This window comes from Lygodium microphyllum, chromosome 13 (genome assembly GCF_053477565.2).
Source record: "Lygodium microphyllum isolate KBCC chromosome 13, Lygodium_microphyllum_v1.1.10, whole genome shotgun sequence".
In the NCBI taxonomy this organism is placed as follows: domain Eukaryota; kingdom Viridiplantae; phylum Streptophyta; class Polypodiopsida; order Schizaeales; family Lygodiaceae; genus Lygodium; species Lygodium microphyllum.
Genome location: NC_141147.1, coordinates 54,972,010 through 54,990,332, shown reverse-complemented (window position 1 = coordinate 54,990,332; position 18,323 = coordinate 54,972,010). Strand labels below are relative to the sequence as shown.

Here is an 18,323-nt window from a genome sequence, read left to right as displayed (position 1 = left end):
TAAAACGGACTTACGTTGTGCTGGGTTCAAAGAGAATGGGAGAAGTATGACACTTTAATTCCTTCTACCCAGGGTTCTAATGTGATGTGAGTCAAGCTCTCAGCTCTCTAATAGTCCATCAAAAAAATGTGATTCTTATTCCTTCTTAGGAAAGCTTCTCGGCTTACTGAGACTACCCAACTATAGGTCTAGATCCATCAGGGTCCATCCTCCCGCTTCCCTTGAGAGAGTGTTTTTTATTTCCTAATTACCTACCACTTTAGGTTCAACATATAAAAATAACTTCTTTAAATTATCTCTTGATACAAATTCCTTACATGCTTTTAATTCATGACACAAAAAAAGAGTAAAGCAATTGCTTCTTAATTATAAAATATAGTACATGGGGATCCATGACGGGTGCTTGGTTGATGGTATTTGCAACTTCATTTGTAACCCTGGTACTCGTCATTCATTTTGTAGTGATTGTGTCCACAACCTTATTGGCAGCTCCTAGCTCCGCGACCTTCATAACTTTCTTCTTCTTCGGGGCCATGGTCTTTAATCTCAAGATTAAAAGGGGAATCTTTGATGAAGGAGCTTGGGGGTAATTAGATTGATGGAAATTTGATTGATGGGGGAAGGGGATCACCAATAATTTAGAAAAACTGAGAAGAGTCTTGATTCCACAAAGAAACAGGATAGAAGGAATAGAGAATTTGATCTCAAGAGTTCATGTAATATCCTTCTTGTCTTCGTCGATGAGGGTTCCCATTCTCACGTTTCTCTTGCCCACTTACTCTTGCTCTATACTCATGAGAAGGGCCTCTCCTCTCTTGCTCGAACTACTCTCAACGGCTCCCCATGCCTCGTATTTATAGCTAAATTAAAGAGGAATACTCTCCCCCAATTCCCTATGTCTAAATATCTTTTTCTCTCTCTCTACCTTTTATATTAGTTTGTTTTCTCTCATCTCCTTGCTCTCTCTCTCTCTCTCTCTCTCTCATCAAATGTAAAACTAAAAGTAATTTATAAAATTTATAAAATTAAACACCATATTAGTTTGTTTTCTCTCATCTCCTTGCTCTCTCTCTCTCTCTCTCTCTCATCAAATGTAAAACTAAAAGTAATTTATAAAAGTTATAAAATTAAACACCATATATATATACAATCTCTTTTATGCATCAAACTTATAAAATTTCATATGTACACAAAGTTAGTACTAATTGGACCTCACAAAGTTTGAAGTTCAAGTCAAAATTTCCTCTCTCTCTCTCTCTCTCTCTATCTTTTTATTTTTTTCTCTCTTCTCATTCCTCTCTCTCAATTTTTACATCTAGAAGTTTTCAAGATGCAATTTGATGCTGGTGATTTGATCTTTGAGGCCCAAAGAGGCTACCAAAGATGCCATGACTGATTTGCCTGGCTCTTGGATGATCTTGCTTCAATCCAAGCCTCTTATCAAACAGAGAAGAGGGGGAGATTGCTGGAGTTAACTATTGAAGAAGGTGAATTTAAGCTTTTTAATCCAAAATCAGGAATGACAAAATTGGGGGATTCGTGGCGTCATTTTTTTCAAAAAAAAAAAGGGGGGGGGGGGGGGGGGGGGGGGGGGGGGCAAGAGCATGTTCGCGACATCTCCTTCTCCTTCTTCTTTCAAATTCGACTTATGGCCCATGACTCTTGTGCACGCGGCAACTTTTGTGACGGATGGCTACAATTCTTATCAATCCTAGAAAATGTCGCGTAATGAATCTTGGTCCATTTTGCTTGAGATCTTCTCTATTTAATGATTTAGAGTTCTTCAAGTCCATTTTGCGAGAAGTTGAGAAGATTTGAAATTAAAGTCGGGATATCACACTCACAAACAAGTATTAGATATACAAAACAAACTCATAATAACAAATATGGACCATGTCGCGCTATCAAAGATTGGAACAAACATATAGTGGCCCTTGCCGGACTACACAAAAAGGATTCTCTATGTTGAAATGTTACAACTTCAACTTTTGAGCATCATTGATGTGTCCATCTCAATCTCTAGAATGACAATAATAATCACAAACTGAAAATTGGATCAATGATTGATTCTTGATACAATCCTTTGGTGTCCTAGAATAATCCATTGCTTGCTCATGCATCCACTAAACTAAGAATATCTACCGTGACCGATGTGTTTGCTTTTAATGTGATGCACAATCCATTTATCCAAAAATACGTCACAATAGCAAAATATCCATATCTAAAGATAGGTCTATATGTCCTCAACAAACAATCCATTGAAAGAATTTTAGAAGTTCACCATGAAAGATCTCCATTTGAAGCAATGTTAGGAATAGAAAATGAAGCATGTTATACTTTGCTTGAAAACATAGTTAAGTGCAACCCCGATGATAGGTATTTAAAAGGGCCAATCAACATGAGTTTGTATGCATCATCTTGCGAGAAAACATTCACCTTCTACAAAGAACATCAATATTCAAAACATATGGCTTACTTGCAATAGGCTCATCTTATCCGGATATCACTTTGGAGAACACACTATTTTCATTCCTCTTTCCACTTAGTCATGGTGCATATAATTGTAACATGCATCTTAGTAAATACATCAAGATGTGCATGTTAATGTTATTCTTTGCATATATCGTCACAAGCATTACAACCTAATCTTATACCAACTAAAACAAGTAGTATTAATCGTGAATAACATGAGCATAACTTGCTTACAAAGTGACATCGATAACTATAAGCAAGCAAATAGAAACATTTTCAATGAGGAAGTGGTTAGACATATACTCCGCTATAGCATACCCACATTAATACTAAGGTCCCCTTCTTGGCTCCAGCATAATTGAAGGACCTTATCATAATGGTGGATGTGTGAGACATGCCTTGCTTTTTTCTTATATGCATTTTGTAGATGAGGTGATTAGTACAAGGTGTGCTAAGATAAACACCTTGGAAGTTGTTGCAAAGGAGTTCAATCTAGAAATCTCATGGAAAGATTACTGTGTCAAGTGCACTATCATCTTTCATATCAAGTTTCACCTATTTTTCAATCAATACATTGTTGGGAATGTTGCTTGTGTGGGAGGTGCCCGAGATTATGTGATTATGTATGAGATTCAACATAGCGGCTCATTACACGCATATATCATCTTATGGGTGCACAAGGCAAACATTGACAATACAACAAACGAGATCTATATGTGTATTCCATCTAATACCAAGCAATAATTTAGACAAAAATTAAGAGCCCTCGTCTTGGCAAAGCAACTGCATAAGTGTTATCATACTTGCTATATAATTTTTATTAGTGGCTATGGAAAAACAACTACACAAGTGCATGTGTCAACCTAGTTTAAATAGACAGTGGTTTTATGTGAATGTTGGTTTTTGGGTGACACAGTTAAGGTAAAGGGGCCAACAGATTGTCATCTAACAATCCTCCATTATAATTTTTTTTTCCAAGTGAGTTGCATAAATGTTTTTTAATAGTCAAACTATCTATATTATATAGAGCTTTAAAAAAAAAGACTTTTAATATTTTTATCAAATAGTCTTAATTACAAATGAAAGGTTCATAAAAGAGGGACAATAAAAGGCCAATAGAGTGACACTCAAGGATGTATTGCTTTAGGATTTTACAAAATTTAAAATATAAAAAAATTTATATATCTAAATTGTTTAAACTCATTTATAATTTAAAAAAATTATATTATATTGTTAAGTGACTTAAAAAACCATGTAAAATTATCATTAAATTGTGTGTTTTCCTTTTGGAAGGCGCTACTTTATTGGCCCCTTTACCCTATGTACCGATAATAATTTCGAATAGGAGGACTCTGTCCATGCTGTGATATGCCGGTGAGAGCTGAATAATGAACTGCAAGCATGATCGCGCCCTCATCTGCATATCATCACTGCTCGCCAGACAAGCTCTTGGACTCCTTCCCTGCCTCTCTCATCAATGGCGCACTTCACGAGCACAGCAAGGACGAAGAATTCGATGGCCATCAGCCATCATCATTCACACAGTCTCCTCCGACAACAGCGACGGGGACCTCCTCCTCAGACTGCGATTTTCCGTGCAAGGATCACCCCCAAGATGACTCCAGAATTGTGGAAGTAAGCCTCTTTGCATCCTTTCCTTTTCCTGCTTGCACGAAAGCTTGTTGGTGAATGCATGTCTTTTTGTTTTGTGATGAGAACAGACTGGAGACCTTAGGTGTACCGTCGCTGCAGAGTCTCTATGGATCGATGGCTGGTACAATCCATTCCGGGTTGGAGTCACTCTCAAAAGAAGAGGACTAGAACCGCTCGAGATATTGACCAGAGGTGCAGAAGGTGAAGGAGAAAAGAAAGGAGGAGAAGAAGATGCATTCCTTGCGGTGAATGACCTGTGGAGCAAGGTGATATACAAAGAGGGCCAGGGGGATAAGGATGATATGCTGATTGTCAGTGACAACAGCCATAACAGTACACAAAAGGATACCAATCAGCTACACAAATTTGTTGCATTACTGAAGGCTTGTGCCAAGCAAAAAGATTTACAGAAAGGTAGCAGGGTACATGCTTATATTGCCAAGACAGGATTGCTGGAAAAACATGTCTTTCTCGGCAGTGCCTTGGTCAGTATGTATGCTAAATGCGGCGTCCTTTCAAAAGCACAGGAAGTGTTTGATAAGCTTTCAATACGGAACGTTGTCTCGTGGACTGCTCTAATTGCAGGATACACCCAACATGGACACAATGAGCAGGCTCTGAAGTGTTTTGAACGGATGCGACTAGAGGGACCCTCTCCAGATGCGGTCACATTTGTCTGCATGTTGAAAGCTTGTGGTAGCTTAGGAGCTGCAGACAAGGGCAAAGAGATACATGATGCAATTATCAAACGGAGGTTGCTTAAAAAGAGTGTTGTTCTTGGCACTGCCTTGGTAGATATGTATGCCAAATGTGGCCTGCTTGCAAAAGCACGAGAAGTGTTTGATCGGATGAAAGTTCAGAATGTGATTCTGTGGAATGTGATGATGGCAGGATATGCCCACCATGGGCAGGGTGAAGAAGCACTAAAGTTCTTTGAATGCATGCAGCTGGAGGGCCTTTCTCCTGACTCAGTCACCTTTGTTTGTGCCTTGAAAGCCTGTGGCAGCATAGGAGCTCTAGACAAAGGCAAAGATATACATGTTCAGATTGTCAGGGAAGGGTTGTTGGAAAAAGAGATAGTTGTTGGCACTGCATTGGTAGATATGTATGCCAAATGTGGCCAGCTTCCAAAAGCAGAAGAAGTTTTTGACCAGCTTCCATATCAGGATGTAGTGTCATGGAGTGTACTTATTCAGGGATATACAGAACACGGGTATAGTGAGCAAGCACTAAGGTGTTATGAACAGATGCAAATCAATGGCTTCTCCCCAGATGTGGTGACATTTGTTTGCATCTTGAGAGCGTGTGGCAATGCAGGGGCCCTAGAAAAGGGCAAGGAAATACACAGTCAGCTTATGAAAGGGGGATTAATGGAAAAATCTGCAGTTGTTGGGAATGCAGTGGTGGACATGTATGCAAAATGTGGCCTGCTTGCGAAAGCACAAGAAGTGTTTGACAAGCTTCCCTATCAGGATGTAGTTTCCTGGGGTGCGCTAATTTCAGGATATACCCAGCATGGGTATTTTGAAGCAGCACTGAAGTATTTTGAGCAGATGCAACTTGAGGGACTCTCTCCAAGTGCAGTTGCATTTGTTTGCGCCCTGAAAGCCTGTGGCAGCATTGGAGCTACAGCAAAGGGCACTAAGATTCATGCTGAGATTGTCAGCGAGGGGTTACTGGAAAAGAATGTTGTGGTTGGAACTGCTTTGGTGGACATGTATGCCAAAAGTGGCCTGCTTGCAAAAGCAGCAGAAGTGTTCGACAAGCTTCCAGTTCGGGATGTGGTTGCATGGTCTACACTGATGGCTGGGTATTCACTCCTAGGAAGGGCTGGATATGTTTTCCATGCATATGAAAAAATGATAGGAGAAGGTCTAAAGCCGGATTTGATCATCTTCACTATTTTGCTCAATGCATGCAGGCATGCAGGTCTGCTGGATAAGGGTCAGATGTATTTTGAGACCATGAGCACAGATTATGGCATTCTCCCAACTTTAGAGCACTATGCTTGCATGGTAGATCTCTTTGCTCGTGCAGGCTACCTAGACAAGGCAGTGGCAATGATCAAGGAGATGCCACTTTTTGCAGATCTTCAAATGTGGCTAACTGTATTGAGTGCTTGTCAAAAATGGAGAAATTTGAAGATTGGAAGACTGGCTTTTGAACATGCACTGCAGCTGGATGAAAAGGCTCCTGGAGCTTATATCTGTATGAGAAATATCTATGCAGATGCTGGCAAGCAAGAGGATGCAGACAAGATTGAAGCTATGAGAGTGGAAAAGCAAGCCTGGAAGGATCTAGGAAAGTCTTGGTGGACTGATGCAAGTGGAACTGTCCATTCATTTTCTGTTGGGGATCTAAAGCATCCACAAAGCCGAAATATATGTGAAAAACTAGAACTTTTAGCCCACAAAATTTCCCAGGAAGGATATTCGTTTGATTTACCTTTGGTTTCACAAAGCATTCCTGATGACAGATTGAAAGATGTTTCATGTGGCCATCATGAAATGTTGGCTATTGCATGTGCCCTTATTGAGACTCCAGAAGGGACTCCCATACATGTTGTGAAGGACATGCGAATTTGTAGTGACTGCCACTGTAGTGCTTCCCTTATATCAAAAATAGAGAATCGCAGAATCCTTATTAGGGATACGAGTCGTTTTCATGTTTTTGAGGATGGAAAGTGCGACTGTGGTGAGTATTGGTGACCAAGTTAATGCAATACTTCTATAGTTGATTTATCATATTCAAAGGTACATTTTGCAGATACCTCTCATCTCAGTTGCACTTTTGGTGTGGATCCTTTCTGAATTAACATGCTGTTTCAGTGCTCTTGAAAACTGCTGCTGCTTAGCTTGGACAGAATATGTAACAGCCAGAGTGGATGGTGGAATGCTGATGAGTCTGAAGCATGGGATCATCTTTATAGACTGGCTGAGGGCACATGATGTGGCTCCTAACTGAGACATGTGATACCAGTGGCAGTACAGAGATTAGCAGTACTACTGTACTTAAAATTTAGTAAAGCTGCTGCAGCTAACAGTACTTTAAACTAGGTTGGAGGCCTGTCTTCAACTCTCAGCAGGTTCTTTATGCATTTCCCTGGCAGCTTCCAGTGACCATTTAAGAGTGTGTACTACTTTCATCGATGATTAGCTGCAACACTTTATATAGCTATATCCACATCAATACATCATGTATAGGCTGAAGTTGATCACAGTGCACAGCCCTTGCATACACTAGAGGATTCACAGATTTGATACAGCTTCTATTTTTTGTTGATACATATACATAGACCTTAGGGGCCATGTGACCTTGTATGTTGTGAACTTTGGAAGGTTGACCACAAGACTGTTCCAGGTGGCAAGCTGGTGAGTAGCAAAAGCCTCAAGCCAGTCAGTGATTGGGTGGCCCATCAAGAGCCACTCCCAGCATCAAGGGAGGTGGCAGGAGGAAAAAGAACACAGTCGGATAGGCATTAAGTCAACCGACAATATAGACTGCTTTATCATGGCCATTATAAGATGGCGATGGTTCAATCAAAGGGGATGCATGTTCTGGAGGAGAAGATGAGCTAGTTTGATTGCTCTGGTGGGGATTCTCCTGACCCCTGCCCTTGACCAAGCAAGGAGGGGGTTCCAGAGCCAAAAATGGCTAAAACAAATGCAAGCCCATGTTTTTTACATGAAAAGAAGATGCCAAGAAAACAACTTGCAGCAGATTGTGACAGCTGTGTCATGTTGCTGCAGATATTGTGACAATTTGGAATAACTTATGGCATATTGCTTGCACTTTGATATTCCTAGCATTACCTTCTGTCCATAGACAGCCCCAGAAATGCTGTTCATCCATACAAGCCTGCAAGCTAGCTGAAGTGTTGCCTCCATGCTGAAAAACACCCTGAAGCTCACACAACTTTTAGAGTATGCATATGCAAGGTAAAGCCTGCCTTCTCTTGTTGTCTGCAAGCTAACACAGGTTTGAACCTTTTACTACTAAAAGGAACTCTCTCTCTCTCTCTCTCTCTCTCTCTCTAAAGGAAAATTCTCTCTTTTGAATTTTTGTCAAAAGTTATCGATGTATACATAACTAATAAAGATCTTATGAAAGATTTGATTTTTAATATTTTTTGACTAAAATACACAGATATACTTTGCAATGATGTGGCTATATTATATATTAATGGTTGTAAAAATTATGGTGCTACTTGAAGGATGGTAGTTTTTCAATCATATTTCATTGGGAATTGAATGTTGGATAAGTTTTTGTTCTTTGAATTTTGCAAATGCATCCCTCTCCCCTCTCCCTTATAAGGGCTTTGTAGCTATACCATGGTGGTGTTTTCAAAAACACTTATATAGGGAGTAATGACTTTGAGCCTTGCTTGGTTTTCATTGTACGTGTGATTTCTTGTACCTAGTGGTGAATCCTCATATGCATGGTGTCATGAGGATGTAGTTCTAGGACGTGTTCATGTTGCACTATTTCTTTTATTGAATAATACAAAAGTATACCTTGCTTTCACAAACCGTGTTACCTTTCTATGCTTTGTTGAGTGATTGTGTGCAGGTGCATTACACTTGGTATCAGAGTAACTCTTGCTCGGAGTGAATGAGTGCTCACGGAAGCAAGAGAGAAGATCAATTGCCTTGAAATCATGTTGTGACGATTTGTGTCGTGATGCTCCACATTGCCATGCTCCACATTGTGTCACTTCATATTGCATTGATCCTCGGTGCGATGACTCTCGGCATGATTTCGACACAAGTCATCATCTAAAGATGTGATGCAGTTTTCCCTTGGCACAATCACCATCTGAAGGCGAAATGTTGCCTTTTTGCATTGATAACACCAAGGTTGAGACACGGTTTCCCACAACAATATGGAGGACAAAGGAGAGAATGTATCCATCCCAGTGGTTGAAGAGAGGAAAAGGAGCCGAGGTCAAGAATGGAGAGAAGATCAGGAAAACAAGTTAGCCAAATTAGAGGTAGTTAGAGGGCATGTCAGGCTTGTTAGACTCAATTTGAAAGAATATACAAATGAAGGAAGCAGAGGAGGAAAAGAGAAGAAAGTTTGAAGTGGAGTAGGGTTACAAGGAGTGGGTGATATAACAATAGGAGGAAGAGAACAGACAAACTACAAGAAGAGGTGGATAGATTGACATATACTTTAGTTAGGGAGGAAACATCTAGGAGAGCTTAAGATATAAAGAAAGACAAGGAGAAGAAAGTTGAAGTAGGAAGTAAGAAGAAGGATAAGAAGAAAGACAAGAGACAAAACAATAAGGATGAAGGGGAGAGTGAAAGTTTGAAGACGACTATGGCAAGTTCAAGATGCCTTAACCCACCAAGTACAAGGGAGAGAGAGATGGGGCTAATTTTGAAGAAATGGATTATGGAGGTAGATAGATACTTGAAGTACGCTAGAATCACTAAAGATAAGAAGGGAGAAGTGGTAGCTATCTATTTGGAGGAGGATACTGATAGTTGATACCTACTAGAAGAGGAGCAAGGATACACAGTCTTCTCATGGAAGGAACTACAAGAGGAACTCAAAGACTACTTTATCTCGAAGATGGAAAAATTCAAAGTTAGAGATGAGTGGAGAAATCTCAAGCAAGCACAAGGAAAGATGGAGTATGTTAGCAAGAATAGACAGTTGATGCTGTAACTACCCAACATGGACACAGACATAAAGTTACATAGATTCCTATGGCATACAAGAGTGGGCCAGGAGAGATGTAGAAAGACAAGATCCAACTAGTTTGGTAGAGGCCATGAGGATGGCTGAAAGATTAGTAGGCTTGGAAGGGAGGAAGGACAACCCAAGGGAGTCAAGCTAGATTCAACACCAATCTTACCACCAACTCTTGGACCTTGAGACCCAACTCGCCAAGGAAGAGGCCCCATCTCGGAGATTCGGTGTTAAAATCTAAAAAATAACTTAACTACGTCGCAATTAGTCTTGATACCTAGTGGAGCATTTGGACGGTGGGGAAACAACCACTACAGACCAATCCTTAGTACATTTTATGGGTATGCATGATCGAACACATTATGATGGAGACCCCGTGTCAATCACAAGGGTTAGATGTTTCAAGTGCAGGGGGCCACACCACCGAAATAGAGGCCCCGTGGAAGACACAGTCTCAATAAGTGCGTCTAGGGTAATAGCCACAAGTGCTTATGGAGGAGAGGAGCCACAATCATGATGCATAATCCACAAAATCCCTAGTGGAAGTGAAGAGAGCCTGCACCACCCAAGAGTGGGGACAATTAGTGCACGTCCCCAATGCATGACGGTTTAGGTAGTAGTAGTACAACACTTATACCTTAAGGAAAGAGTTGGTGAAGGGGATCAATCAATCATGGTAGATATAGAAGCTACTCACAATTTTATCATAGTGGATTGTATAGCAAAACATGGACTAAAATTGTCCAAGGCCCCAAAAGAATTAACAGTGACTTTTGTGCAAGGAGAAGCAAAGGAAGTCAAGGAAGTATTTGTAGTACAAGTGGAAGCTGGGAAATGGAAGGCCAGGCTCAATTTTCTAGTAATATCCATGGACGACTTCGAAGTCATTTTGGGCTTGGGAGTTCTATGACAAGTATGTCATTGTAATGTTTGGCAAAGGAGTTAATGAAATGTTGCGAAATATGCAAGGAGAGGGTATAAGAGTACAATGTGAAAGGAGGCAACTCCCAATTAGGATGCCAATCAAAGTGCAAATGAAAGAGAGCAAGCCTGGAGTCTCTTGCCAAACTGCAAAGTCAGTGCCTAGTAAACCAGTTCAAGTAATGCCTCAACAAGTCACAAATATTAGGCTTCACATCATGACAACCTGCAATGCCAAAAAGGTGGAGAAATTAGTGAAGTAAGGAGATATGGTGTATTTATGCATGATCTGGCCTATGGAGCATGAGGTTGCCAAGAATCCTAAATCACAAGCTGGCAACAAAGAAGTGGAAGCGATACTTAAGGAGTATGCAGATGTGATGCTAGCAGAACTACCCAAAGGCCTACCCTCCAAAAGAAAGGTAGACTAGAAGATTGAGCTAATATCAAGGGTAGTTCCACTAGTTAGAGTCCCATACTGCATGAATCAAACCAAACTTATGCAGTTGAAGAAGCAATTGCATGAATTGGAAGGGCAAGGTTTTATTTGACCAAACAAGTCCCCATTTGGTGCCCTAATGTTTTTTGTCAAGAAGAAGGATGGGGGGCTCAGATTGTGTGTAGGCTACAGGACTCTTAATAAGATTACCATTGTTAACCGTAGTGCAAAGAAAGTGCAAAGAAAATTAAAAAGATGTAGAGGATAGAGCAGAAAAAAGTGGCCGAACGGGAAAAAACAAGAGGAAAAGAGCCAAAATCACAAGAAGCAAACTCAAAAGTCCAAAGCAAGTGCAAAAGGGGAAATGCATATCTTAAATATAAAAGCGCACCCTAAATCTTTGTAAAAGAGCATGAGACTCCCTCCTGGGCAATTTATAATTGTAGAAATGCATGGGTGAAGGAATCATATAAATAGGGAGGAATAAGGAAAGAGGACCTAGGCTAAAATGGCCGGTCATGTAAGAAAGGGATGGGTGCCTAAAGAGGAGTAGGGTATGTATAAAAAGGCAAAAAGTGAGTGAAGAAGCTCATTCTTGTGTGTGGCCAAAACTAGCTCTCTTCTTCTTTTCCTTCTCTTCTTTTTTATTGCTTATGCTTGTGCTTGAGAGAGGGAGTGAGGGTAAGGGACTATGGTGGAGAAACTCTCCATCTTCTCCTCTCTCCATCTTCTTCTTCTTCTTCTTCTTCTTCTTCTTCTTTTTCTTCTTCTTCTTGTTCTTCTTCTTCTTTTCTCTTGTCTCGTGTGCGGTAATGGAGTTTGGAGCTTGGAGCTTGAGGATTGAGCTTGCTTGAGCTTGCATCTTTGATCGTGGAGCTATTGAAGTGCTTGAGGGAGGAGACAACTTGATCGGGCATGAAGGTAAGCTTACTACACTCATAGGTGTGAGAGTATACATAGCTATGTGAGAGGTAGCCATTGCACTTGGCTTGAAATGCTTGAAATAATAAGTGGTCTGTGGGTCTTGATGGTCGAGCAAGAAGTTCAAAAATGTTGGTTCTGTTGCCGGGAACAATGGATTCAAGCTTTGAGTGCATGCGTGCTCTAAATTGAGTGATGAAGTAGGAGTTTGACTTGGAAACGACACTTGGTTTTAGGTAGGAAGCAAGGGAGTCAGAGGCTATTCGATTTCTTTTATGGATTAGTTTAGGTTTAGGAAGCTTTCTATGCATTGTTTAGAGTAGGAGTTGTGCATTTTGATCAGATTTGAGACATTAAGGTTTGTGAAATAAGGAAAAAAGAAGGAAAGATAACTCTGTAGATAACTAGGAAACATGGAAACAGGGGAAGAAAGGAAATAGGTTTTTGATGTTCAGGAAGAAAAACAGTGTAAAGGGAGAAAGAGAGAAAACAAAAGTTGAAAAAGAGGAGAGAGAGAGCTCATTTACATTCAGTGAGATTGAGAGAGAGCTAGTGAGAGAGAGATAGGGGGTGACAAGTCCACAGGCTACTACACCAATGATTCTTGTCTTTCACGCTTCCACCTCTTCCAGGAATGCTCTGAATCCTTGTTGTTGATTGTTACATTAATTAGGAATTCTGGGTGATTTAAATAGTGGCATTAAGTCATTAAATAGAGTGTTTCTGTCATTCTACAAGTTTTTAGGTGCCACTCTGATGGCGATTGCAGGCCTCAAACGACGACTGAGTCATGACCTGGCTTAGATGTCTGAGTCATTTGAGTGACCACTCGGACGTCCGACACTCGGATTTGAGTCCGAGTCTGACCACTTGGATCCGAGTCCGAGTCTGACCACTTGGACAACCGAATCCTTTAAGAAGTCCACTGGGACGGGTAAGTCTGGGACTCAGACTAGTTGTCCAGGACCCTGTTTTGATTGATTTTCAGGGGCTTGTAGGGCTTATTCCCAACTGATCAGTAAAACTAGGTTAAATTTTGAACCCATAAATGAAACCATAGGACATTTTACACTAAAAAAAAGGAATTGCAATCTAGTAGTCTGTGGGGTACTGGAAGATTCGACCATTGGCCATTACCTAAGTAGAGACCCAAATTGACTCACTTGGTTGGACGTCCGACATGCCACCTATCATGACTCGTAGAGAACCCAATTTCAACCATTTTAGGAGTAGTCAAATCCCCTCCAAAAGCATCAAGAACAGGAAATTGATTGATGCAGTTGACTCCATCAAAGTCACACTCGATATTATAGGCATTTAAGCACATGTGAAAGCTGGAAAGCTTGACTTCGCACAGCACACATTGAGGTGCATTGGTGGTGTATAAGTGTTGCATATTTGTAAATTTTTGGATTAACAAGGAACACACTAAATGTGATTAAGCTAAAAAAGAACCCACCAGTAGGAATACAACCCCAAGAATCAGACAAGGGACCCAAAGAACCAGGGACAAGGACATAAAGGGGACCGAACCATCACATTGCCGACAGAAGAAAAGGCTCGCGAAGATTAGGGATACATCTCTAGCCGGCTTAGTTGACCTCATAGACGCACTAGTGGGTTAGGAAAGGCAACTACTACGGCAAGTACCAGCTCAAATGAGAACATTCTACACCTCGACCTGGACCTCAACATGGCTGAGCACCCAGAAGACATCCGATGACTTGTCACACAATACGACCACCAAACAGACGAGGATAGCATACCATGGGAGACCAGTAGAGTCGATGTCATAGCCAATCTTGAAGAAGAAAGGAGACTGGAAAGGATGGCATTGTAGCCCATTGTGAGCTATAGCCAAGAGCAAAGGGCTCAGAGGTTGTGTCAGGAGAGAGAGAGAGAGAGAGAGCTCAATGAGGTTCACAGGATCCTAGCCATATCAAGTAGAAACTAAATAGGAGACAATGCCGATAGGGAGAGAGCTCTAGTAACAGTTGACCTTACAGTAAGTGAGCTACTCACCAAAAAGATTGCTAGACAATACCAATGCTGAGAAAAGTGAGGCAGCCCTAGCGGCATCATTGCTAGTTGGAGTTACCCTAAATGCCAAAAGCCAAATGAAAATATCCATAGTTGTAAAACACCTTGATAAATACCAGGCAAGCAATGACCCCTATAGCTTTGTCGAGCAGTTTGAGCAGGTGTGTGAGGCTAATAACCTCATGGACCTTGCTCAACGAGCATAAGCATTCGTCTTTGCTTGGGGGACAAGGGATGGACTTGATTCATCCAGTCTAGACAATGTTGAATGTAATGACTTCACCCAGTTGAAGGATCTCTTCATCAAGAGATTCTCGGAGGCAGGATACTCCGATAACCTCATTGTTAAGCTGATGAATGTCAATAGAAAGACAAAGAGGACATACGAGACTATGTTACACATGTGAGGAGTCTCTATAAGAGGATACCTGCAGAGTTGAGCGACCTAATGAGAGAGTGGTCTTTATTGTATTCATTTGGGATCCACAACAAAGAACTATGTAAGGCCCTTGCAAAAGAAACTTGAACATGCAAAGGGATGTGCTTACAAGAGTCTTTGAGGAAGCCATATGGGTACATGACTTGCTTAGGGAGAGAAGCTCTTGGGCTGCTGTATAGCAAGGTAGCAATGCATTTAGAACCACCTTCCTTTTGAATGTCTCGATCCCAGATCAAGACCTTGTTCCAATTGTGAAAGATTCAAGCATGACACCATGCACTGTCGATTGCCAAGATGGTTGCCTTACCAGTAGCCTTACACTCAGGTGTACTATCCGAGAGTTAGAAAACCATACTTTGGAAGGGGAGCTCATTTGTCTCTCCCTATGCCTAACGATTCAAAGCGAGCCACAACAACATCAACTCGACAAGAATCCCTAAACCTCCAACACCTATCATAACCCATCCACCAAGCGAAGCTCTAGTGCACTTTGTGGAGGAACCAATAGAGGAAGATTCTTACTTGAACCCTTATGTATCTTATGACAAAGAGGGCAATCCCATATTGATGGACTATAGGCTTGGTGCCGATCATGCCCCCTTAGGTAGAGGAAGAGGTAGAGGCCTAAGAGGAGCTCAAAACCAGGAACCCGTAGCATGTTGGACATGTGGCCACCATCTAGGGCATATCTTGTCTCATTGCCTTGAAAAGGAGCAAGCAAATAGAGAGAAGGCCGACTTGAGGTGGCCTGAATGTAGAGTCATATATCTGTTCACTGATTGCCCTAGATAGAAACCCTCCACTAGCTCAGTAATTATACTGTTTGTACCGCTCGGACTCTTTTGTGTCGAGTCACATGACAACGATGCCACACCTGTTCTCCTAAATGTCATGATATGAGCTCAAATAAAGAAGCTTGGTATCTCATTATGCCTAGACCTAGCAACCTGGATGCATCCTCTATAGGGAAGAAGAGTTGACAACAGAGGAAAAAGAGAATTGAGGTAAAAATAATGCTCAAGACCGAGAGTGAGATCACATTAACCATGATGCCACGAGGCATATTTCACGGTGGATTCAGTGACCACGATGGATTCCGTAAAACTATTTATTGCTGGGGCTCATACACAAGGCGGATTCCTTGTGCGAGAAGCTGACGGGGAAGCCTATCCTTTTCAGGCATAGTATTAATTTAATGTGCACGTGGGTGATTCCACAGTGGGTGATCTCGTAAAATATAAATTAAATTAATGGACATTTACGAGTTTAGAGTGCGCACGCGAATTAAATTAAGGTTAGGACAGAGTTCCAACCTATTTAATTATTTTGCAATTAAAGATGGCTAGGTATTCACTTTTTTTGGGTTTTATTTAATTATTTTCTAACAATTGTGAATGCTTTAGTTGATGTGTAGAGTAGGCGGCAGTGGCGTTGGGTAGCACTAGGCGAAGGTGTGAATCCAAATGCCTAGAAGAATTACTATTTTTGATGGGTGCATGCCTTATCACTAAAGGCGTGGCACCAATATTTATTTAAGCACACTTATTTATTAAAGCACTTAACAAAACAATTATTATATTGTATGCGCATAGATGCTCGATTAAGTACTTCATTATTTGATATTTGTATTTGGGCACAAACACCTTACTTTATATTTGGGCAAACGCAAATGCAAATAAAAAAGCAAAAAAAAAGCATGCTATTTGTAAATTGGGCTATTTTTGAGCTTGAAAATAAATAAATCTATAAATACATGCCTTGTGAAGCACTCACATAAGGCCCAGATTGCACCCAATTTGTCTTTTTGTCTCATGGCGTGCAAGTCTGCTTTTGCTTTGTACTTGAAATTATGAAGATTTGTAGAGTTCTGATTGCACCCAATTTGTCTTTTTGTCTCATGTCATGTAAATCTGCTTTTGCTTTATACTTGAAATTATGAAGATTTATAGAGTTCTTTGTTCTTGGTGACCTTCCACATGCACTACATACGCATACAACATCCGATCTGTGCACCAGTGGTATCAGAGCGGAGCTGAGATCAAGAGCTTCCAATCACTTGCCATCTCGTGTGAAGGCGAAGCTCCTAGAATGAACGGGCTCTACAGGTTGTCTTGCGACAACTGACAACACAAGCGTGTTCTCGGTAGTGAAGAACCCCCTGTTGAACCCTTTGATTGCGAAGGACCTCTCACAGGAGGCAGGGGACCACTCAAGAAGTCCCTTTTTTAAGTCGTTTTTCTCACAGAGAAGCAGTTGATGTTAATGGAAATTATTAAGCTTATTTTGAAGCTTAGAGAGAGCTTAAAATTTAATTCCTCAAACAAGGACTTCGGCACGTACTCATTGATGTTGAATCGATCAAAGACCTACCGTCATCCTGCGTCGATTTCGTTCGATTGCTCAAGCTTTTTAAAGCTTAAGCTATTAGTTATTTAACTTAAGCTTAAAGCTTAATTACCAATACTTCACATAGCAGGTGTTCAGATTGTGGTACTCTTCTCGAACCGGTTTTGAAGCTTCAGTAAGCCCCTGTTCCCACCTGCAACTTGGCTGAGCGGATTTATAGTGAGTAGGCTGTCACACACAGTCTATGAGGAAGACTATTTTGCTAGGGAGAAGACCATTTTCAATTATCATACCCGAGAAAATCAAGTTTGTGGTGATCTTATTCACACGTGACTAGAGGACGAGCCACGGATCTTCAATCAATCTAGGATGTCGGATCATAACATGGACAATTTTATGGGCAAAGACGATTTGCCAGAGCCAACTACGGAATAGAAATTGGATCGAATCATGATGCAACTTCAAGAAGAGCGAAGGGAATGTCAAAACTTGCAAGCACAATGGCTACACTTCAACAATCCACTGTCAAGCAAGACAGAGGGTAACCTAAAGATGTCATTTGACATACTATTGATGCGACATTCGATGCACAGGCTCTTAGAAAAGAGGCCAAGATATGTAAAAGAAAATTTAAATTCCGCACTTTTAATGGGCAACATGATGGAAAAATTGTTCTTGCTTTCATTATCAGTTTGACGACTATTTTCATGAAGAGCAATATGCTGAAAAAGATAAACTTAAATGCATCACTAACCATCTAACAAACAGAGCATCATTATGGTGGATTGTTGTCCGCAAGAGTGTTGATTGTCCCTCTACTTGGGAAGCCTTTCAAAAGAAATTCTTGTAGAATTTCCTTCCACCTCAATTCCATGAGAAAGCCATCAAATAGTGGGATCTCTTGCAACAAAGAGATTACGAATCCATTCCACAATACACTGAGCATTTCTAGAGTGCCTTACTTCAACTTCGAATGCTTGAAGATGTTCTTGAGGCGACCCACAAGTGCAAGTACATGTCCGATTTGCTTGGTCACTTCTATGCGAAAGTGAATATGTTCAAGCTAAAGAATTTGGAGGATGCAATATCTTTAGCGCATGATGTATAGGATAAAATTCGTAGATGAGAAAAGCAACCGCAACAATTTTCAGTTAGTGGTAACTTTGGTACAAAGAAATTCAAATCTAACTTCCGAAAATTCAATTAGAATCGCTTTGCTCCTTCTTCTTTCCGTAAATCTTGGACTCGACCTCCTACTTTACCATCAACTGCTAATTCAAACCCTAAGCCTTCCCTCTAGCCAAATCCCAATATACCCAAACTTCTAGCCCTTACCAACAATGTCTCCAAAGCAAAGCTTATGGTTTGCTATAAGTGTCATCAGCCTGGACACTT

General features: G+C 40.9%; 1 protein-coding gene across 1 annotated transcript; it reads left to right on the top strand.

Moving 5' to 3' along the window:
• Positions 1–3,796: 3,796 nt before the first annotated feature.
• LOC148026634 (putative pentatricopeptide repeat-containing protein At3g11460, mitochondrial) lies at positions 3,797–8,126 on the top strand. The gene is made up of 2 exons (XM_087691098.1): positions 3,797–4,107; positions 4,194–8,126. The coding sequence occupies exons 1-2, from the start codon at positions 3,874–3,876 to the stop codon at positions 6,831–6,833; spliced, it is 2,874 nt and encodes a 957-aa protein (XP_087547224.1). The 5' UTR covers positions 3,797–3,873; the 3' UTR covers positions 6,834–8,126.
• The last annotated feature ends 10,197 nt before the right edge of the window (positions 8,127–18,323 follow it).